At 39.8% G+C, this 23,252-nt stretch overlaps 1 protein-coding gene across 4 annotated transcripts in view; it reads left to right on the forward strand.

The window, feature by feature from the left end:
- Positions 1 to 20,461, forward strand: part of TAOK3 (TAO kinase 3) — a 145,009-nt gene extending 124,548 nt beyond the window's left edge. For all 4 annotated transcript variants that reach the window (XM_075273338.1, XM_075273364.1, XM_075273354.1 and 1 more), the window contains 6 exons: positions 3,419 to 3,547; positions 10,217 to 10,420; positions 11,437 to 11,676; positions 14,208 to 14,420; positions 16,844 to 17,026; positions 19,044 to 20,461. In XM_075273338.1, the coding sequence (XP_075129439.1) occupies positions 3,419 to 3,547; positions 10,217 to 10,420; positions 11,437 to 11,676; positions 14,208 to 14,420; positions 16,844 to 17,026; positions 19,044 to 19,205 (1,131 nt within the window). In that variant the 3' untranslated portion in view covers positions 19,206 to 20,461. The remainder of the gene's footprint in view (positions 1 to 3,418; positions 3,548 to 10,216; positions 10,421 to 11,436; positions 11,677 to 14,207; positions 14,421 to 16,843; positions 17,027 to 19,043) is intronic.
- Positions 20,462 to 23,252: the final 2,791 nt, after the last annotated feature.

The raw sequence follows: 23,252 nt of genomic DNA on the forward strand, positions 1-23,252 counted from the left end.
TTAAGATGGACATCCTTTAAGTAGTTTTCCCACTGTAATTTGTTACTTAAAGAGACAAGATGCAAGATGATCACAGATGCAAGCTTCCACAAATGGCTTCTTTTTTTTTTTGCTGGCATGGGACATGTGCTAATGAGCTGATGATTGGTTTGTCAGAGTTGTCAAGTGATGGCACACTAAAACGTAGTTGAAGATGATTAACTTTAGCTTAAAAAAAAATTGGGTTCACAATATGTTGGGTGCCTGTTTTTAGTTGTATCTCCCTTTTTAAAGTATGTGGTTTGGTTTATATATGTTTACTTAGCATTGTATTATGCTAAACTAGGGTACTGGTTATTAAAGATACTTAACTGTCAGATCGCGATCAGAGGAACAGGGGCCTGAAAGTCCCCTATGACAATGCAGCATCAGTGCCCTAGTGTTACTTGCACTCGATTCACTTCTTTGGGGCTTCCTGAGATTGCTGTCCCACAAGCCCACAAGGAAGTGAATGAAACGCCAATCCTGAAACTCACTTGTTTCAGTCACCTGGAGAAGTGAATAGGGTGTAATCTCTTTAACGGAGTCTTCCAGAGCTATGATATTGATAACATTCTGTACTAACCTAAAAATACTAAACAGGTCAGAAATGAAACACTGTGCACTTACATCAAGGGTGGTTCCTGATGCCCCCAAGGTAGACTGCTGTAAAACCGTTTTGCCATCTCTGCTGTAAAATTGGGGAAACTAAAATAGTAGAGGTGTATCATTGGGATGGGCCAATCCATTTAGATCTGACTCATAGTGACTGTGTTTGGTATTGCAACTCGGATCCTTTCATTAGAAGTCAGACCTGCAGTACTCTGTGTCCGATTTTTTTAAAAAAAACGGTTTCGCGGCGGAGAGCATAAAACACTCACGGGCGCTCACGGCCGGACCCGGTCTGACAGGTTTCCGTCTTCTGCATGCAGAAGACGGAAACCACAGAACGGACTGCCGAACACTAGTGTGAACCTAGCGTCAGCTAAGGGGATATTGTCACTCCTTAGGGAGAGACCACCATGTAGGTGTGTGGAGACTTAAGCCATTTGCGCTCCACTGTGAGAGATCATGGGAAGAATATGCAAATCTGTCTCCCATGATGTTAATATATGGAGACAGTGCCTCAGTCATGCAGCCCATTAGGGGGTGCTCCCTTTAACATCATGCCCGACTTTCCCAGAGGCCTTTGCTGCAATGATGTAGGATTTTACCAAGTCAGTCTCTCAGCTGAGGACAGCTGTTTCGATCTGTTTGGATCTCTTCAGCCCGGCGTAGAGAAGACTGACTTGGCAGAGGTGAGAGGCTTCTAGACCAGGTTAAGGGAATATTGTCACTCCTTAGGGAGAGACCACCGTATAGGTATGTGGAGACTTAAGCCACTTGCGCTCCACTGTGAGGGATCATGGGAAGTAAGCTGCGATTCAAGGACCACAATGAGCTCTACAGGCAGCTGAATGGCTGCAGATGGGTAACCTAGGCCAGTTGTTTATTTCTCTAAGGCTACTAACTATTTACCGTACTTCAATAAAACGAAGTGCTTTACAGCATAAATGTTCGTAACATGATGATCAATTCAAAGATATTTGGATAGCTGTAGCATTATATCACAGAAATGTTGGGGGCAATTAATAACATTTTAAATAATTGTTTTCTGGTGAAATAGTGCAATTTTTAGTACACAGTTGTTTGCTGCAAAGAAAACGCGCCAAAGCAGGCAGGGTCGGCTCTAACTGGTATAGACATTAATTCTGGTGCACAGGACATTCAGAGTCTCTTAATATTATGAGCTCTGACAATATGCCAGAATTAAGACTGGTGCACAGTGCTTGGGTTTTCATAAATTCTCCCACCCCTATTGAGTCATGCAAATGTATGCGTTTCATGATAAAGGCCAGGGCCCCACATGGCATAAACACCTTGGTTTTACAGTCCCTGCAAGGTGGGTGGGATTCTAGCAAATGCCATTCGCACATTGTAGAAAAATACGCACAGTGGAAATACTGCAATTTCCAAAAAACGCTATGTTTTTATAAATTGCAGCATGTCAATTATAACTGTGGAAACACCAGTGGTTTCCCTATAGGTATAATTGAAACAAAAATTCTGTAGAGGAAAATTTTGTGGACTTTCCAGGAAAAGCGCTGCGTGAAAATTCGCAATGTATATCCTTCACAGGTTTTTCCTGCATCTCTTTTTCACTGCAGCTCGCTCCGTGGGGCCTTAACCAAAAGTTGTCTTCTAGCAGAACATATCAAGAGCTTTGCACCAGTTTGCTAGCATTTTGTGCAAACACCTGACTGACTTTGGTTTACATCATAACTGGCATAGATTTCATTTTGCAGTGCACAGACAAGCAAAAATGTGTCAAATGTATTGAAGGGATGTTAGACTCCCTTTTTTTTTTTTTTTTTTTTTTTTAAAGTTATTCCATAGTGCTGCTGAGGAGTCATAAACTAAACACAAAAAAAAAAAAACTTGTTTACAGGTCCCTGGGCCTTTTGTGACAGGTAACCATTGCAGCCACTCCACAGGCCACATAGGTCACAACTTCAGAAACTACATATCACATAAATCACATGCTGTTTTGAAAGAGCTCACCACTAAGGCCTGTGTTTGGCTGCAGCGGTTATAGGAATCTGTACATCCCTTTAAGGCTAGGTTCACACTAGCATTCAATCTCCACTCGGGGTTTCCATCCCCCAAATAGGTCTTTTCTCTCTGCATTGTTTCCGCTCTAAAGGGGTGGAACTCAGCGGACCCATTATAGTTTATGGGGTCTGAGGGTAACAACTTTTTTAAACAGATTGGGTTTCCGTTCGGGAAACCTAAACGCAGATGTGATCGTAACGTAAGAGATGTTCGCCTCTCACACATTTGGGTTCATTTTACTTGAATCTTGCTTAAGGGTCACAGTATCTGAATTTTTTTGTCTTAAAGAATGTACCTGTGTATATGTTAACCAGCACCATAACATCTCTATACTATATCTACTGTCTTTTCTATATCTAAAGGAAAATATTAATTTGCTACAGTTCACCCAAACATTTTATAAATTGTAGAATATCTTTACAAGCAGTCACAGTTAGTGTTAATTTTCTGAACAATATTGGAGAATGAAACCTGTACTGGTTTCCTAAGAGAGAACTTTTTTTCCGAGACCGTTTGGTAGGTGCAGTTTATTTTGTAATGTCTATATAGAGCAGTAATAAGAAGTGGAGATCCCTCAGATTTGGAGATCTCCTTACTTTCAGTTTACTTAATGGCTGGGACCATAAATGCATCAGGAACTAAGATTGAAAAAGCTATTTAGAGAATCATGTAATGTGTATATACGATTTATTAATCACAAATGTATATAGAAAGAAATCTAATAAATTTATCTTTACTTTCTCCATAGGCAAAGTTGGCTGCAGCGGATGAAAGGAGATTTCAGCAACAGATCATAGCCCAACAAAAGAAAGACTTAACATCCTTCTTAGAAAGTCAGAAAAAGCAGTACAAGATTTGCAAGGAAAAGATTAAAGAGGCATGTGCAGAAGTAAACTTGGCTCTGGGAAGCATCAGCAGAATGTTTAAAATGGGTTTTCTTGGTTTTTACTTCAGAAGATTGATGGCACCGCACCTATCGCACATCATTCCTGGCCTTTTTCTTAGGCTGTTGTCACTGGAGTTTATGGTCTGAAGGAAAAGGTCTCCCTTTTTAAGGGTTAATTTTCGGCTTTTAAATGCAACAAATACTAAGTCGTCTTTTTTTTTTAATCAAACATATTAGTAAGGCAAAGGTGCACTGGTACTGTTATCTTGTTTTAAATATAAGGATGAGTGTCAACCTCTAGATAATGTAGATCATCTCATAGTAAATTCAGCCAGAATATATTGCTGCTGGTACGCAGTATCGTAGTAACATTGAGTTATGCACTGAATTGGTGAATTCTGTTAGTATTTGTCTGTTCGTGTACTAGACTGGCTCCAAGGATTTTTGAGCTAAAATAGTTGATCTGTTCAAAAAGATCTTTATTAGAGATGAGATGAGCGAGTAGTTAAATATTCGTTTCGAGTAGCCCCTTAATATTCGACTACTCGAATCGAATATCGAATCCTATTATACTCTCTGGGGGGAAATGCTCGTTTCAGGGGTAGGTAACATTTGATCAAACTGAACTTACCAAGTCCACGAATGAGGGTCGGGCTGGATTCTCCGAGAAGTCTTCTCCGCGCATCGTCATCCGGCAATGAATTCACTATGCTAGGCATCGGACCTGAGCAGAGCCGACTGCGCATGCCCGCACAACAAGAAAATGGCCGCTTACAGTCAAAGCGGCCATTTTCTTGTAGCGCGGGCATGTGCAGTCAGCTCTGCCCATACCCGATGCCTAGCAGAGTGAATTCAGAGCCGGAAGACGCCGCGGGGACGTAGCAAGGAGAAGACTTCTAAAGGTAGGAGAAGAACCAGCATTGATTGGCCGACTGTATAGCATTCGGCCAATCAACATTGGTTCTGCATCGGATTTTTCCATTCGAATAGCGAGTGGTACTGAATCGAGTACGAGTATCTCGAATACCGTAGTATTCGATCGAATACCTACTCGATCGAATACTACTCGCTCATCTCTAGTCTTTATATATGTCAGGTCTTCTCCTTTTATTCTGGGTTTTAATCAGATTCATGAAACCTCTAAGGAAAGGTAATATGTGATGTGTAAGAAGCATACTGTAATCTTCTGTGGATGTACTTGGCTCTCCTGACATATCAGTTTTAGTCAATGCTTGTATTGCCCATTATATAATTTTGCCACATCTCTGTTATTCCTATTAGAAATCTGAGTAAATTGACAGTTGGGTGTTACCAGTTTGGGGTTTGTCCCTGCACAGTCTCCCACTGTCTAGTTTGTGCTGATAGGGCACAATACTAAATCCAAATAGAGAGCTTATTCATAAATTTTTAGTAGGTGTAACAGGAACAATATGTTGCAGAGTAAGGTAAGCCTCATGCACACGACTGAAAAAATGTCTGTCATTTTTAGAATATGTGGGGGGGGGGGGGGGTGGTGCCACTTTCCTGAGTAGAACTGCATTGGGGACACAACCTGAGCGTTTCCATCCCCTGTCCAGTTTTGCCAGGGCTGAGGACGGAAACCTGGCGGAATGCACACACCAGACACCAGGCGTAAGAGTGAACGCCCCCTTACATGTGCAAGTATCTTTATTTAAAAAGAAAAAAAAATGGTGCTCCAGTATTCTGTCATGGTCAATACAAGCATTTAGTAACCTAACCTATTTAGCTTTTTAAAGGTTTGCCATCTTCGTACAGAATGTCAAGAAATCTCTTTTAGGTTGAACTCAAGTCACTTTGTTGATGGCTTGTTTTGTATGGTTTTTATGAAACGGGATTATATACTAGAAGAAGGACTGTAGTCAAAAGTGAAATTGTACATGTTAAGCTTCTATACGTTATTGCTAACCGGAAAACGGTGTGGTCGACACAGTTTCATGCATGCTCTTCTGAGTGGACCATATCTTCTGATTTGGGAGTGGTAGAGGTTTATCTCCCCCGGAACAAATGGATGAGGCACTGAAGAGGCTGCCATAGACATTAAATGGTTGGCCAGTCCCACAAGCAGTCACCCAGAGTGTATGGGCGACTTCAGTTCAACAATGAGATCATTACAGTCCGTAAGTGCTGGTTACTGTAGTAGTCCAGTGCGGTCCTCAGTATTCCCTTCTACTATGCTTGCTGACCCATTCTTACCACTTCTACTGCATTAATTCTTTCTTTATTGCTGTGGTTTAATGTAGTTTGCCAATGTGCTGTTTTCCCACCATGTGTTTGAGAAAACCTTTTTGGACTTTGGTCTTTTTTTTTTTTTTTTCCCAGATGCCTCCACAAACCTTTACCCAGTAGTGCTTGTATAGGACGTCTTTTAACAGATTGTCTTCCTTTTTGGTCAAAAACAGATAGACTTCTCACTTAGTGCTATTTATACAAAGATCGAGACATTAGAAAAAGTTTTAACTTTAACTACTGGATTTCTCTGACCTGCAGCCGAACGATTCTCCATGCAGCCACTTTATTTTTTGCAGAGAAAGAACGCCCCTTTACAGGCACTTTATAAACCTGTATACAAGCTTTACAATCAAGTGACAGAGCAATGCAGAATTATCAAGTAGTAAAGGGGGTTAATCCCATGAACCTGAACAAACACCTGCATGAGAGTGTCTTTCCCAACTTCTATTTTAAAAGGGGTTGTCGCCATAAAACATGTTCTCACTCTGTGGTGTACGGTTTTATGCTTTAGCATATATTTGATGCAGAGCAGTATTATACAGCTGGAGTTTAACCTCTTAAAGGCTTGATCATGCATGTAACCTTCTCTTTATTCCTTTGGTCCATATGATTAAATTACAAGTTGCTGAGGGGTAGCCATTGCAGCCCAGTGGACTAGTAATGTCCTATAGGTTGTCATATATGAATCTGTTAGGTCCTGCATGAACAGGGTCTAGTAGGCATCTTCTGAAATGTACAATGTGCTGCAGTATAGAAGTATTGCTGTTAGCAAACACAAACGCAATTAGTTTTGGTGCCTGATGTGTTTTTTAGGCTCTGTACTATCGGGGTCAGTGTCAGACAGGCACAGGTAAGGGGGCTCGATTATGCTCCAATCAGAAGTAGCCAGTGACAGAGCTCGCCTACTGCCTGAGACCACCCTCCTGACCATTTTGGTGCCCGATCTGCTATTTAGGCTCTGTACTAACTGCATTCATTGCTTGGGTGCGGTGGGGGCTTTAACAAAAAAAAAAAATTATTTGGAATCGGTGAAGTAACGTCCATTAAAGGATGTTGTCTATTAAAGGACTTGTTAATGGTGAAATGTTCTCTTTAAGCCCCCTTGTGTGGCTGTAAAAAATAAAAAAAATATTCCGAGGTGCCGCTCGTTATAGTCACAGTACAATAATCAGACATCTGCCTGGTAATCAGCTGTGCACCTGTGTGCTCATCACATGACCATGGACCGTAAATCACATGACCATGGTCAGACTTTCCTCTAGAAGTAACAGAATGAATGACAGACAGCAAGCCGAAATCTAGAAAACCATAAGGAATTGATACAGAAAGTATATTGGAAAATTGTATATCTTTTTATTGTACATTTGTTTGTCAATATTGGTCTGAAAGTGGCCAACCCCTTTAAGTAAATACTGCGTAACTATTGTTTGCAAAGATCTGTAGCATTTCTGCAACAGATTAAGCATGCTGCTAATATAAAAATCTGTACCATGCTGATTTCCATGTGCTATTGTGGTGCAGAATCCACCATGCTTTTTCCTATATTCATATTTCTTAGGGCTAGTTCACACGGAGTTAAATGAACTCCACGTGTACACAGATGCTGATGCAGTGCATTGGCATCCTGTTGCGGCATTCCAGAGACTCGTGCGGTGGACGCCACGGCTGATTCAGCCGCGGGGTCCGCGGCAAGATAGGATAGCTTGCTTCTTTTTTCCGCTACTAGCTAGCGGAAAAAAGAAGCGAGCGGCTCCCATTGAAGTCAATGGGAGCCATTTTTGGCAGCAGATTTTGATGTGGATTCCATGTCAAAATCCGATGCCAACTTCCCCTGTGGGAACTAGCCCTTATAGTTGAGTGTTTGCCACATAACACCCAATGTAAACAAGCCTATCTAAGTGAAATCTGTCTCCTATCTTGATGGTAAGATGAAGTCCATCCTAGAATTAAACCTGTATACTGCTGCTGGCAGATGATTGTCTGGTCACTGTACTTGTACAGTATAACAAACAATCAGGATTAAAAGCTTACATTTCACTGGCCCTTTTGCAGAATATACTTGTAATAAAAAGTTGTTTGAAAAGTCTCACCCCACACACACACACAATTTCCGGGTGGGGGCTTCTCCTTTCTCACCCTCTCACTTCCCACAAGCATTGGCACCTTTGCAAGTGAATTCACGGAGGACCAATGCCAGTGTATGGTAGCCAAGGGACTAATAATGAAGGTTCCCTACATGCTCATCATGCCAACATTTCTGGATTGACTGAGTCATGCATTGCATTGCATTAACAGTGTTAGTGATCAAAAGACTGCAGATTTAAGCTCCCTATTGGGACTAAAAAATAATTTTATTTTAAAAAAATTAGTTTTGTAACTAAAAAAAAATCAAACATAAACAACATAGTGCAAATGTTACCACGTCCATAATGACCCGAGCAATATGACAGTTAAAAAAAAAAAAAAAAAAATGCCAGAATTGCCATTTCTGTCTGTCACTGAAAAAAAAAACATTCTAAAAAGCAATCAAAAAGTGTTGTTTTTTTCTCAAAATGGCATCAATAAAAATGTCAGGTCATCCCACAAAAATAAAATCCCTGCATAATTCTCTTTACAGAAAAGTTAAGAAAAAAATGTCTGTTAACCTAGCAATGCAATATAAAATTTTTATTTTTTTTTTAGTAGAGAAAATTATTTTATTATGCAAAAATTGTTGAATTGACAAAAAAAAGGAGAAATTTATTATCTATATAATCATAATTGCTGTGTTTTTTCCATTCCCTTCCAGACAGTTTTAAATAAGTTAGTCAATTAATTCTGTGTACCCCAAAATAGTGCCTGTTGCAAGCCCAAATCCCAAGCCCAAATGTGTTTTCACCATAGACTGCAAGAAGGTCTAAAGAAAAAGCAAAAGTTTATTAAAATGTGTCAAAAAAAATTAAAATCCCCCGTTTTTTGGTTTCAAATAAAAATTAACTAAGTTTTTCTGCATGCGAAAATGGCCAAGGTACAGACTTATAAAATTATTTTTCCCATGTAATGAACAGTAGCTGAAAATATCAAAATGGCAGAACCGCCATGCTTTTCGCTGTTTCACCTCCAAAGAAACTTGAATAAAAAATTATCAAAACTTCAGGTAAAATTATGTAAATTAAAAGTACATCTGGCCCCAGAAGAAAAAATGACACGTTACACAACCCTGTATATGGAAATATAAATGTCACCATATTCAAAATCCCCATATTGTAAGTTTGGGGATTTTCACAAAAACTATGCAATTGGCATCGTTGTAATCCTAACAACCTGCAGAATACTGGTCACTAAACAGTTAATGATGAGTCATAGTTTAGTGTTTTCGTACATGCATTGTTTTAACGGACCTTACTTTAATTGTTGAGCTATCAAAGTAATTTTTGCGTCTTTTAGTATTTAAGTTTGCTAGGACTGGCCACTAACAAACTTTTATGTGTGTTATTTATTTATGGTAAACTGCACCAAAAGTAATTATTTTTATATAATGTAACGCATACATGCAAAAATATAATGAAAACGTGTGTGTGTGTGTGTGTGTGTATATATATATATATATATATATATATATATATATATATATATATATATATATATATATATATATATATAGTGTAATTTTTATTTTTTTAATGTATGCACTTAATTTTTTCCACTGTCATTGGAGTAGCCAGAGGAGCTTCAGTTATAGCCTCCATAATGACCATAGTCACAGGCAGAGCTGATCTGACTAAGGCTAGGTTCACACTTGCGTTGTGTGACCATTTTGGGATTCTGTTGCCCGTTCCGCTTGAAAAATGTGGATAGAAAAGTCCTGCAAACCTATATCTATGGAGTTCACTGGTAACTGCTTTTTGAGCAGACTCAGAGAACTGAAGCCCAACGCAGAGGTGAACCTAGCCTAAGACCCTGGAGCTCTGCTATTCTGGAAATCACATGACCACCAGGACTAGTAGAGGCAGCGACTCACTACAACAACTGGCCGTTTAGCACTATGTAGTGTGGAAAGGAGAAGTGAAACTGGAATGAACAATTTTTTAATATTATTTTCCACCCCACCGTCTCCATTTGTGATACCCATTGTGCTCCTGCTAGATTGCAGAAGGGTAAACTGAAAAGACGCTGAAAGACATTGCGTCAGACTCGGCACCTGCACCGCCTGCCGTCAAAAGACAGCAGATGGTTGCTATTAGGTTGGACATGTTTTCTCATTTAGAGACTTGCTTAGATGTATAGCAAGAAATATATAAACATAACACCAATATGACCTAGTGAATGCCCCCAACTAATCATAAAATACTAGTCTTACTTCTATATAGTGTTTTAGAAATGTAAAAATATCAAATTTGATGATAGTGACTGGTCACCTCTTACATCCAGGAAATGAATGAGGACCATAGCACGCCCAAGAAAGAAAAACAGGAACGCATATCAAAGCATAAAGAGAACCTCCAGCACACTCAGGCTGAGGAAGAAGCTCAACTCCTTAGCCAACAGAGACTGTACTATGAGAAAAATTGCCGACTCTTCAAGAGGAAGATAATGATTAAAAGGCATGAAGTTGAGCAGCAGCACATCCGTGAGGTGAAATACTTTACTTTGTAGCTGCATGTGTCTCTGAAGGCTTTGTCATGAATATTATGAGCACTACAGGTGTATGTGCGGTCTACTTATTTGCAGTTTTCAAACTTAAGAAAGGGGTCTGTTGTTTCAGTTGTAAAGTTTTATCCCACAATTGGAAAATTAAGGTGTAAATATAATTTCAGGTGCTTTTTCAACTCAAGTTGTCGGGTATATACATAAGGATACCTCATACATCATATACTTTGCAATTTTCACAAGTTTTCCCCTTCTGTAGGTTCTACATCCCGTTGTCAGTTACCCATGAGCAGGTGGGTAGAGACTAGCTGCCGTGATGTGTCCAATGCACTGCACACACAAACCGAAGCAGCAGTGTGGAGGACATTATACAGCAGTGCTGATCAGTGTAGCAGTGTCTGAGGTGAGATAAAACACTTACTTAAAGCTGCAGACATGTCCTCCACTCCAGCAGCTTCCGCCTCCTTCATTCTCTCTATATTGGAGATGTCTGAGGACAGAATATCCTGATCCTGCATTTTCTATCTCAAGGCAAATTTTAGCAGTGAATTGATTGTAAATGATCAGAGTATTAAAGCTGGATTTGTGTTGCACATTATTTCTTTGCAGTTTACGAATAGTTTCCACAGATCTTTGTAGGTTTACTGTAGTCAAAGTAGATAAACCGCAGTATGCTACAGAAGGATAGATGAATAAGTGGCCTAGAACAGTCCAAAAGTGGAGTAGAAAAGTCAGTAAGTAGTTTAGAACAGTCAGTGACCACAAATAATATTAAATAATACAAGAGGTTCATCAATTTTTTAGTCTTGTGTAATCTGTAAGGAGGAGGTCCCACAGATTTTTCCAGTGCTTAATATTCAGTCTTCTCAACATTAATAATGGGAGTAGTGCAGCTATTTGGGAACGTATTCCTTATTTGTTGAGAATAGGAAATCCCCTGGCATTTGGTTTCCACTCTCCTCAATGGTTAGCACTGCATTGAACTATATCATCTTTCCCAGGAGCTCAATAAAAAGCGAACCCAGAAAGAAATGGAGCATGCCATGTTAATCCGGCACGACGAGTCTACTCGGGAGCTGGAGTACCGGCAGCTGCACATGTTGCAGAAACTTCGGATGGACCTTATACGTCTGCAGCATCAGACTGAACTGGAGAATCAGCTGGAATACAACAAGCGCAGGGAAAGGGAGTTGCATCGGAAACATGTGATGGAACTCCGGCAGCAACCCAAGAATCTCAAGGTATTTTCAGTCTTCTAAATCTGTGTGCATACAATGTTTTAATGGGGGGGGGGGGTGAAAACCAGTTCTTATAGTCTCCTCTGTTTAATGACCCCTTTAGATCTCAGAGTTTTTATTTATTAATACTGTTTAACCACTTAGAGGGGTTTTTCAAGCTAAAAATATTGATAGCCTATCATCAGGATAGGTTGTCCGTATTAGATCAGTGAGGATCTAATACACCGCACCCTCACCAATCAGCAGTTCTCAGCAGTGGGCACAAGAAGGATGGAGCAAGAAGCAGACAGCTCTGTTTTGTGTAGTGGCCAGACCATCAATCAGGGGTGAACCATTTGTTTCTGCCGCCTGAGGCAGACGTCAGAAAGCCGCTGCGCCGCCCCCCCCCTCCGGGACAGCGGAAGGGGGCGGGCCACACAGAGGGGGCGGGGTCGAGCTGGGGTCGAGCAGAGCGAGCGTCTTAACTAGCAGAGAGCAGGCAGGGAGAGGACCTGCTCTCTGCCTGAGCGTGAGGGGCGGCCGCTGGAGCAGCGCGGACAGCTTGTCCTGGACTGGCTTAGGTCAGCAAAAATGCCGCCCTCCCCAGGGCCCTGGCATAGCGCCGCCTGAAGCGGTCGCTTCAGGTCGCCTCATGGGAGGTGCGGCACTGCCATCAATATGTTTAGCCCTGAAAACTCCTTTAATGGACAACAGAAAAGGACATTACTGACTAGGCTCTGTTTCGGGGTTTTTTTGCCTTGTAGGGTCAGCTTCGTTGGCCAGACAAAGTAGTAGTTTATGCACATGCACATTTCTCCCCTGGGGGGGGGCAGGAGGGCTTCTACGCTGATGGTTTATGTTTGAGCTGTTTTTCAGTTTTTTGTTTTATTCGATATATAATTTTTAAACGATTGATAAAGAATATATACATGGACATTCTTCTATTTCTCTGTGAAAGTTTTCCATCAAAAAAGACATGGGGCTTATTATTCAGTTTTACCCTGTAAATGTGGCATTCATAGAAGTGACAATTAAAGGTCAATACAGCCCCCTGTTGAAACATTAGTAGGTTTCAGAGCTGACCTTGTTCTGCTACTCATGTGAAAAGCAATGTCGAACAAACCTAGTGCAGCAATGTGAAAAGATATCTCTGCAAACTCTGGACCTGCACTGCAGTCAGTAACTTAGGACGATCATTAAGGGGTTAAGCACAATTGTCACAGTTCCCCATATTTCTGCATTACTGTTTGTTTCAGTAGAGTTAGTTTGACTCTACTTAGTCAAACTCTGTTAGTTTGACATTGAAATTGTAACACCAAAGACGAAAAGTCTCGGCGTTTTGAAAATGATCAATAGATATGTTAATGATACGAAGATGATTAAAAAATTATATTATAAGCATCTTGATTTATTCAGTATATACTGTAGAAATACCCACAGATATACAATCCCCTACATGTATTGGCATGCCATCAATTAGGGTGTCAATGGATGTCTGTAGAATGATCTGCTGCACTGAGAACACGTGGCTGCTGACAGCTCCCTCTGCCATAGCCGGCCAATGTCTAGATTTTCCTAGGCGAATTCGGAGATGCTTTAGGCCATCATGGTATGTTTAGGCAACACAATAGCAAAAACATGTGCCCTGGTGTTCAAAAATGGCTGTACTACTGGTTCCACAACTAAATCAGTATAAAGCCAATCTGTTAGTGTACCTGAAATGAGTATTAAAGGGGCCTGTCCCCAACACCATTTTTGAGAGTGGTGGCATGAGGTCAGTGGAACACCTGTAGCCGGTCATCTGGCTTATAGCTCAATGTGTTTCACATACCTTTGAATGGTTTGTGTTGACGGTTCCTGGTGATTATATTCTGGGAGCCACACTGCTAACTCGCTGTGTAATATGTAGCGGCAGGTTTAGGTACTGCAGTGGTGTCCCATTGAACTCTATGCATATATGCCATCAGTATGGTCCCACACAAATTAGGGGAACAATATACTATATGTAATTACAACAACTGAGAGAACTGACTTGTTCAGCGAGAAGTTCTATGGATCTTAAAGAGGACCTTTCACATATAGGGGATGTTTGATGCTGTTTCAAAGCTGACTGCACTTGCCTCAGCACACTTTCAGCTTTGCCAATACCAGCCCTGGTTCCAGAGATCCAGTGCAGATAGTTTTGGCTTACCATAAGGTTCAGAGGGGTGGCTTACAAAACTGAAAGTGTGCTGAATTTAGTGTACCTTTAGCTTTGTAACAGTATATAACATACCCTATCATAGAGGACATGAATTGTCCTCTTTAAGTGAATTTTGGCTTCACTTGCTTGTTTTAGCTCTGATATATTGTTTTATTCTCCTTACTGTGTTATTTAGTTCATAAAAACTATGTAATAAAATTGCATTGTCTCAATGACTAGATTATAAAATTTTTTTCCTACTCCACACATGATGTGTGCAGGTTATTTGCTTGTCTAAAAATATAGCTGTACTTCATGCATAGATCACCATTTTAACCTGATGTGCAATTTTATTTGAATTTTAATTATACAGGTCATGGAAATGCAGATTAAGAAACAGTTTCAGGACACATGCAAAGTGCAGACCAAGCAGTACAAGGCCCTGAAGAATCACCAGCTGGAGGTATCCCCAAAGTGTGAGCACAAGACAATACTCAAGTCCCTGAAGGACGAGCAGACACGCAAATTGGCCATCCTTGCTGAGCAGTATGAGCAAAGCATCAATGAAATGATGGCCTCCCAAGCGGTAAGCGAGTCTTTAAATAGTTTTTTCATTACCGTGCTTTGTTCTATTCAGGTATTGACTTAATTCACAAATAAAGTCACCTGTACCTGTCCTATAAGACTGGGTTTACACAGCACTATTTTACTGAAGAGCTGCGTGCAGTTTTTTAATTGCAATGAGTAGGGCGTGTTACTGTGCACAAGGTGAGATGAATCTGCGGCAAGAAGGGTCATCTCGCTTTTTTTTTTTCCCCCGCTACTGTCTAAGCAGATTCCGCATCAAAATCTGTAGGCAAAAAAATCAGTGTGAACAAGCCCTTACTGAACATGCATCAACATGCAAAAATGTGTTGAAGGTAACAAGTACCAGGCCATAAATGTTTCACTTAGTGATGATGAATGAAAACACTAGTATGTGACTGGATCTTAAATTACTTGTATAATCTAAGAATTCTGTTCAGTTTTGCTGTTCCTCCCATTTATCACTTCTTGTGTCCGTGCTGGTTGATGTACATGCTACATTGTACAGTAACTGTGTAGACAAAATCCTGCAGCAAACACAGACTGTCTATCACTGGGGGTTTATAACACAAGGTATGTAATTTATTGCTGGCTGTTCAGTCATGGTTTTCAACATTTGCAGTGCAATGGTTGAAAGCCGCTCCAGCTGCCTGGGAATCATGAGAGCCACTCCGGACCTGTCCTATGTGGCCTTAGCCTAAATGTCACGTTTTTCATCACTCTATATTAGTTTTACGCATAACCTTGCTTTCCCTCTTAGCTACTGCCTGTCACTGTTTGCATTGTCACTCACTGAGTCACATTTACATGTGCAATCAGCCGCTGTCATGCCAGCACCATCACTCATTGCAGAAAATTGTCACAGTCCTATTACACTAAGGTTGGATTCATATCTCTGTCAGGGCCTTCTGTTCCTATAACAGAAAGCAAGCCCATCACTGTTCCATTTTGTTTATGTCGATGACTTTTAATGGAATCTGTGATTGAGGCTTCTAATAGAGCCTCTGATGCAGATTTAAGCATAGCCTTTTTGGTGTACTATTCACAACACTTGTGCAGACACATACAGCAGACTCAGACATACATATAAAAAATATTTAATATAATTATTTAATATATATTTTGCATTTGAATAATTTAACTGAATTTACATTTATTGTATGATCAGATGTGTTGGGTTCCTCAACTGGATTACAAACATTATTGTCATTTGTCTAGAGGTTATGGTTTTATGAGTAATATGTAGCCAGCAACTAGCTTAATGTTTTCCCACCCCACTACTGTTATACTGCCAGAAATGTATGCTGGCAGCAGGTCCAAGTCTATGCATACCAAGCAATTAGTTAAAAGGGATTCCAAGAGTTTAATATTTCATAGGTTATCAATATCTGATTGGTAGGGGTCTGACACCCGGGATCCCCACAGATTAGCAGTTCGAAGCAGCAGCAGCACTTAGGCAAGTGCTACGCCCCATCACAGGCCAGTTGCTATCACATTTATTCGTCACCTGACTCATTTGCAAGGGAATGGGGTAGAACTGTAATACCAAGCACATCCCCTACACAACATATGACGCTGTATGGCCCCCAGGTGTCAGACCCCAAGCTATCAGATATTATTGACCTGTTTTAAGGGTAGGTCATTAATATTTAACGCTCAGAAAACCCCTTTGCGCTAAAGCCCCACATTGTGGAAAAGCAGCTTTTGTTGTTGCAGATTTTGCTGCGGTTTTTTGATGCCAAACCGAGGAATGGCTACAAAAGAAATAGTAAATATAAAGGAAACTCTTGTACATCTCCCTTCTGCTCAGTGCACTCCTGACTTTGACTCAAAAAACTGCAGCAAATTCTGAAGTATAAAAAAGTTTTTCTACAACGTGGGGCCTTAGCCTTAGAGTAAAAAGAGTTGGACATTTCCCTAGTAAAGCTACTGTATTATAGATGTACATGTATTGATTGGCAGTGTGGTAGTGCCTCTCTACAGTACAGTGCGGTACTGCATGCACTGTGCTACGCTTTACCTGTGATGAACCAAGTGTGAATGGCTCCATGCTATTTTTCAGTTCTTTTTCCTGTCTCCTACATAGAAAGTCCTCTACATCTTTCAGCAGATACTTTTATATGTAAGGGCTTTCTTTCTTTGTATTGGTCTTCTAATGGTCATGCTTTTCTTATACTGAGATGACCTTTTGGACATTTTGGGATTTGTAACCGGTTACTAAATTTCCATAGAATTATGCTCTCAAGTTCCAATATTTTCAGCTCCCATAGGGTGTCCCATAAAATTGTAGCTTGATGAATAACTTGGTCTACTGTTTGAATTGGTCAATTTAACCAGGTCTTGTATCATCATATCTACTATATCTAATCTTTGTGGACCTTCCTTTTGTTGTTTGACGTTTGTCATGTTACTATCCTGTTACAGTTGCGCTTGGATGAGGCCCAAGAAGCAGAATGCCAGGCTCTAAGGCAACAGCTTCAACAGGAAATGGAGCTACTGAATGCCTACCAGAGCAAGATCAAGATGCAGACGGAGGCACAGCATGAGCGTGAACTGCAAAAGTTGGAACAGAGGGTGTCCCTTCGCAGAGCGCACCTGGAACAGAAGGTACAAATATTTTCTGCAGCTAAATTAAGATGTGCTCCATGGCGCCATTATAAGGTTTAATTTTTAGTATGTCCTATATAAGACTGTAATCTGCTACAGCTCTCACCATATTTATTCTCAAAAAAATTACATTTTTCATCTAATTTTTATGGGAATGAGGACAACTTTGAACTTTTGTATTGGCCACAAGGCACATTCAAGGTCTGATGGACTTGTTTCAGATTTTTGGTTGTGTGTATACACAAAACTTCAGTTGTGCAGTATAGTGCAATAGAATGACAACTGCAGACAGTGTGAACTATCGCCAGGCCTTATTTTGTTTCTCTAACTTTTATTAAGAGGTTTAGCCACAAGGACAGCTAATCCCTTATTCTTAGTATAGGGAATAAGTGTCCGATTGCTTGAGGGACTGACCACTGATCTCACAGGATCGTCAGTCTGCCCTCTGATTGAGCAGTGGTCGTGCAGACACAAAGAGACAGCCAAGTGCCTGCACAACTGCTGCTCAATTCAGATAGAGAAAGCAGAGATATTCCCTGTGGATGGAGAATAAGTTGTCTTGTGGGAAACACCTGTAATAAAATTGCAAAATCTGGAGTTTTCCCTATATATAGTATATGTATGAGAACAACTTACTTGCAATGGTCAGATACAAGGCTGCACTGTTTGCTGCAGCTTTCTCGTGACCATGGCACTATGTCTCTAAGCTTCTGGCCAATGATGTGTGTGGGTCTCTAAGCCCTGTATAAATACACTTCTCCTAAACTGCCCCCCTTCATCCGTGCAGCCCAGACTTACTTCCCTTTCCTTTTCTCTATCCCCACCTGCATATCTGCTTCCTAAAACTGAGGCATTGATACATGTAGGTGATAGGTCATTACTAGAGATGAGCGAGTACTGTTCGGATCAGCCGATCTGAACAGCACACTCCATAGAAATGAATGGATGCATCTGGTACTTCCGCTTTGACGGCGACCGGCCGCTTAACCCCCCCGTGTGCCGGCTACGTCCATTCATTTCTATGCGAGCGTGCTGTTCAGATCGGCTGATCCGAACAGTACTCGCTCATCTCTAGTAATGACCTATCACCTACATGTATGGACGTAGCCGGCACACGGGGGGTTAAGCGGCCGGTCGCCGTCAAAGCGGAAGTACCAGGTGCATCCATTCATTTCTATGGAGTGTGCTGTTCGGATCGGCTGATCCGAACAGTACTCCCTCATCTCTAGTCCTTACCACTGCCTACCAGTGAACCTCAGGGGTCTACATAGTCACGTGATCACCACTGGTACCAGTAACATGACGTATTTGACTGCTATAGCACCTATTTTACCATAGTAAAATAATATTTGGCATAAACTTAATCTCTTAAGAATTAGTTGACCCACAGTAAATCTGTCATTCCTGCTTCAGACATGAATCCCTGTTTTCTGGTTGCATTTGATATATAAAGCAGTTTTGTATATCTGTAGTAATAAATAAAGGCATGTGCCTAATATATCAGGACATCTTAATAGTGTTATGGTGTGATAAATGCCTTGTGTAATAAATATTCTAGTATAGAGAATACGAGACATTGCAGTGCACGCTCATGCAATCCTCTAGTGAAGGATTTATATTAATGTACATACTCTTAAAATCTGCTACTCATCTTCACCAACAATCCTGTACTGGAAACTCCTAGCAACAGGTGATGTCATCAGTGGCCTCATCTGACTGGCTGGATCGCTTCAGCCAATCACTGAAGGCCAGAATTCCCAGCTATGCCAAACAATGTGCTGTCGCTGCAGTTCATTGCAGCCCATGACTTTGTCTGGTGCAGTACTTAGCATCCTTCTCCGTGGACTCTCTTACATGTGTGGAGGAGAAATAAAGTATTATACTTAAATAACCTAGAGAAAAGCTTTATGCAGCTTTACAGAATGTAATGTGTTATTGTGCATGGAATAAAATAAGAGGAGCAAAATGCTGAGTTCTTTTTCTATAGCATGACAGGGCGGCATCTTATTTGTTCTAGATTGAAGAAGAGTTGGCAGCCCTTCAAAAGGAGCGCAGCGAGAGGATCAAGCATCTATTTGAACGCCAAGAAAGAGAAATTGAAACCTTCGATATGGAAAGTTTACGGATGGGCTTTGGAAATCTGGTGACGTTAGAATATCCCAAGGAGGACTATAGATGAGAGAGGCCAGTTTTTGCCATTCAAATAAAAGAACAATAATATTATTAACAATGACAGCAAGGAGAACCTGCAAAACGTACATTCCCCATTTTAACGGGCGTGCTCTCTCTCTCTCTTCTCTCTCCCTCTCTTTCTCTCTCTTTCTCTCTCTCTGTCTCTATCTATCTCTGACGTCCGTCGGACACTAGTGCCTGTAATTCTTTTTACTCACCAGGGTGCCTCTGGGCAAATCTGAGCACGGAGCAAGCTCCCTGGCATACCTCTCAAGTGTCCCTGATTGTCACTCAAATTTTCACTCCATCAGAACATTGGTGCTTGTTATACAAACCGAAGATTCAAACAGCGGGAAGGAGTCTTGAAGTAACAGTTGTGTTTTGTGTCGAAACTCTTCCTTTATTCATAACCCCTTTTGTGGAAAGAGAGAACTTGATTATTCAAAGTTTTGTCCATGATGTTCCTTGGGGAAGATGGTCAGAGGTATGTGCTTTTATCTCAGTGTGAGGATTGAGAGGTATGTATTTCCTATGCCTCTGTCGGAGGGCTTGTGAGGGTTATGTGTCTAATAGCCTGTATTTGGACGAAGGTGAGAGGTGCGAGTCCCTGGTGTCTTTGAGTACTCGGAGGGGTGAAAGCTTTGTGTTCCCAAGTTCCTCTGCTGGGACTAACTTATGTGTCCTGCAGTACAGTGGAAAGTCCTACTTTGTGGAAGATGGCTGCCCACAAATTTAGTCGGTTTCATAACCCATGATGCACAACAGTTGTTAAAGTCTGTGATTAACCCCTTCAGCCCTGAGCCAGTTTAGTGGTGGTGTTTAAGTAAGATCTGGTTATGACTTTTACCTTGTCTTAACAGCGGGGTCATTTTTGGCACTTTCAGAAGTTTGGTTACCAGGAAAACACCTCTTTTATGCTGGGTCAGTATCCAGTGAAGACAGAACCTTCCAATCTTCTAAAGTGCCTCACACTTCAAACTAAAACTCAGGGATGAAGAGATTAATTTATTGATGTTCAATAACACATTTGAGAGACTAGAGAGAAAAGAGGAGATCAACTCAATGACAAACCAACAAAAATGTGAATATCTGTTGGTTTCAACAAACATTTTGTTCTGTTAAAGTACAAGCAAAAAACAAATATATATACAATTTAATACATAAAAGAGAGAGAGAAGCATAAAACTGCAGCCTTAAGGTTACTGCTGCTGCGTTAAACATTGTTGTTTTTTTGGTATTTGTTCGTCAGGAATAAAAAAAGAAGAGATTTTATTAAACTATTGAGGTTTGATACATTTTACAGAAACCAATCATGTTGTATATATATATAGACATATTGTTGGGGGGGGAGAAGCAGAACTGGGGTGGGGTTGTTTGGGCAGATGGGGTGGGTAGAATGTCTTGTGAAAATATATAATTTTTTTTTCTTTCATTTTTTTTTTTTTTTTTTTTTTTTTGTTTTCTTTTTTTTTTTAATTATTATTTTGAAGACTTTTGCTGGCAGGAGCAGAAATTGACTTTGAATTTTCAATGCACTTTTGCCTCTAAATCAGCGGTACTTTCTACTCCAGTCCTGGTTTTCTTATATGTATATACCAGATGTATTCTTTACTGACATAAGGCAGCTGGGAAATTAAGACCAAAATACACTTTACTCAAAGGCTTTGGTACTTTATTGTGCCAAAGGATAACTTTTGCTAAACCTTTGCAATATATTGCTAATGTATACCAGGATGTAAAAAGATAAAAAAAAAATGTTTATTTACACTGTGTATCTGGTAATACAGCAGTTTGAACATTGGTTAAAAAAAAAAAAAATGATTGTATTTTTCATCCCTCTCCTCCAATGCCGGTAATAGGTTGTATTTAAGTGTCCTTGCCGGAGCACAGTGTCAGTTCGTGTGCCTAGGTATAGACACAACCCTTATAAAACTGGACTTGAAAAGAGTACTCAAGGTGAAGGTTTACGGCTATTCCTTCCCAAGTTCTGATTTGGACTCCTAATTTTAAGATATTAACAAACTGTGAATAGATATGCCTCTTCACGTACTTTTTGTATATACCCTATTCCCTCCATTTCTTTTTGATCTGAAGCTTGGCAGGCATTACCCTATCTATTCGAGAGCACTTGTTCAGTACTAGTTGTGGCCCACCAAAAATTTTATTTGGAAGTTTCAAAGCTGTGAGGACAAGAGGGATGGATGTTTTGAAGTTTGTTTTTTTCTTTCCTTTTCATATATATATATATATATATATCTATGTTATCAATGCTTTTGTTCTTTCTCTTTTCTTTTCTTTTTTTTTTATTTTTTTTTAAAATACTATTTTTTTCCCCCTTTTTTTTTTTTTTTTTTTTTCCGTTTTGGGAAGGGGCATTAAAATTTAATAGACGATGGCTGTGATGTACTGAGTCAGTGTTTCCTCAAAGAGCAGCGTTTTAAGGCATTCATAAAAATTATCAAAAATACAAAAAATAAAACATCTTCTATAGAGAAAATATTTTTGAAGATGAAAAGTATGTAAAGAAAATGCTGTTAGACAATTAATGTATTGTATTTGTTCAAGAATATTATTAAAAAAAAGGAAAAAAAAAAACAAACTTTGCTGAGTATTTTTGCCACAAAAGAGTTGGAGACTTTATTACTATTGTTACAAATTTGAATCGGAAAAAAAAAAATTATTGAAAGTCTCAATCAAAAAAAAAATTATTAGGGTATTTTTCTCACAGTTTTTTTTTTTTTTTCTTTTTTTTAAAGACATCCATTCACCGCCATTTGGAGTGACAATTATAACTTTATCCTGTTTGGCTTTCAATTGCTCAAATTCCTAATGATTATTTACCTCTACTCTGGCTTAGTACATCTTGGTCCTCATGAATTAGATGGGAAGACGTCCTCTGGAATTTACATTTTCGGTACATAATCAATTCAGTTACTAATTCATAGAATCGTCTGTTCTTTATGGATATATGTAACTGTATGATCACAAAGACACCTTTTTGCAACACTGCACCTGTCACATAAAAAGTGTACAATTTTGAAACTCCGAATAGTTGAATTTTGTTTTGTGTTTTACTTATTTCATGACCATTTGCTTTAAGTTCATAGAACGAATCTATTGACAGAATATTTTATACGGAAATTTGACCATTATATTGATGATGATGATTTTTGGACACCAAAGCCAGTATCTGAAAAAAATAATAATAATCAGATTGTTTTCATCATTTGAGTGCATCCTTGTAATGATGAAATGAAGGTGAAGCATATACAATATTTTGCAGTATTTAGTTTTTGGGAATTGGCACAACAATACACAAATAAACCTGAAAATTGATACAGATGGAATCAGTATTTGTGCTAAATGATGAATTTGAAAAAAAAAAAAAAGGAAATTTCTTGACCAACCTCTAATTGGTGGTATTTTGTGTATGATGATGTATTAACTAAGCCTGGGAATTGTAAGTGCAATATATAGACAGATCACCTAGGAGCTGGAATAGAAATGTAAAACCAGGACTGGGTACGTAAATCTATATTCACAAGTTCAGTGTGCTTTCTGCAGTGCATGATTTCATGCACTTCTAGAACATGTTCACACCTGTAACATAAACTGTGCTCATTTGGGCCCCACTCTCTTTGGAAAAACAAAAAAAACAAACCTTTGTGGCTGCAGGCTTTTTACCTTTCCCAAGCAGCTCTCAATAGTTCATTGCTTTAAATGAATAATGGTACTGTAATTTTGTTGCTGCTATTGGGACATATGACTAGTGACGCAGCAGTGCTTTTTCTCTATAGCAAAGGAAAAGTATCACTTTGTCGAATAAACCTGTTCTGAAGTAAAGGTGCTAACATTGGGTGGAAGAATGATTGTTTTTTTTGCTCTTTTTTGTGATGCCTTTTGCAACTGAAACCAAGCAGTGTACAGGTGGCATTGGTCAGACCGTTGTGCCCTCTTTCCGTTTTATTACTACGGAATTTCTGCCGTATAGTGATGAAAAGACTTTACTGTTACATACAGTGTGAAACACTGAAGCATACACTTGTGTGGCAGT

Source organism: Leptodactylus fuscus, chromosome 1, assembly GCF_031893055.1.
Source record: "Leptodactylus fuscus isolate aLepFus1 chromosome 1, aLepFus1.hap2, whole genome shotgun sequence".
In the NCBI taxonomy this organism is placed as follows: Eukaryota; Metazoa; Chordata; class Amphibia; order Anura; family Leptodactylidae; genus Leptodactylus; species Leptodactylus fuscus.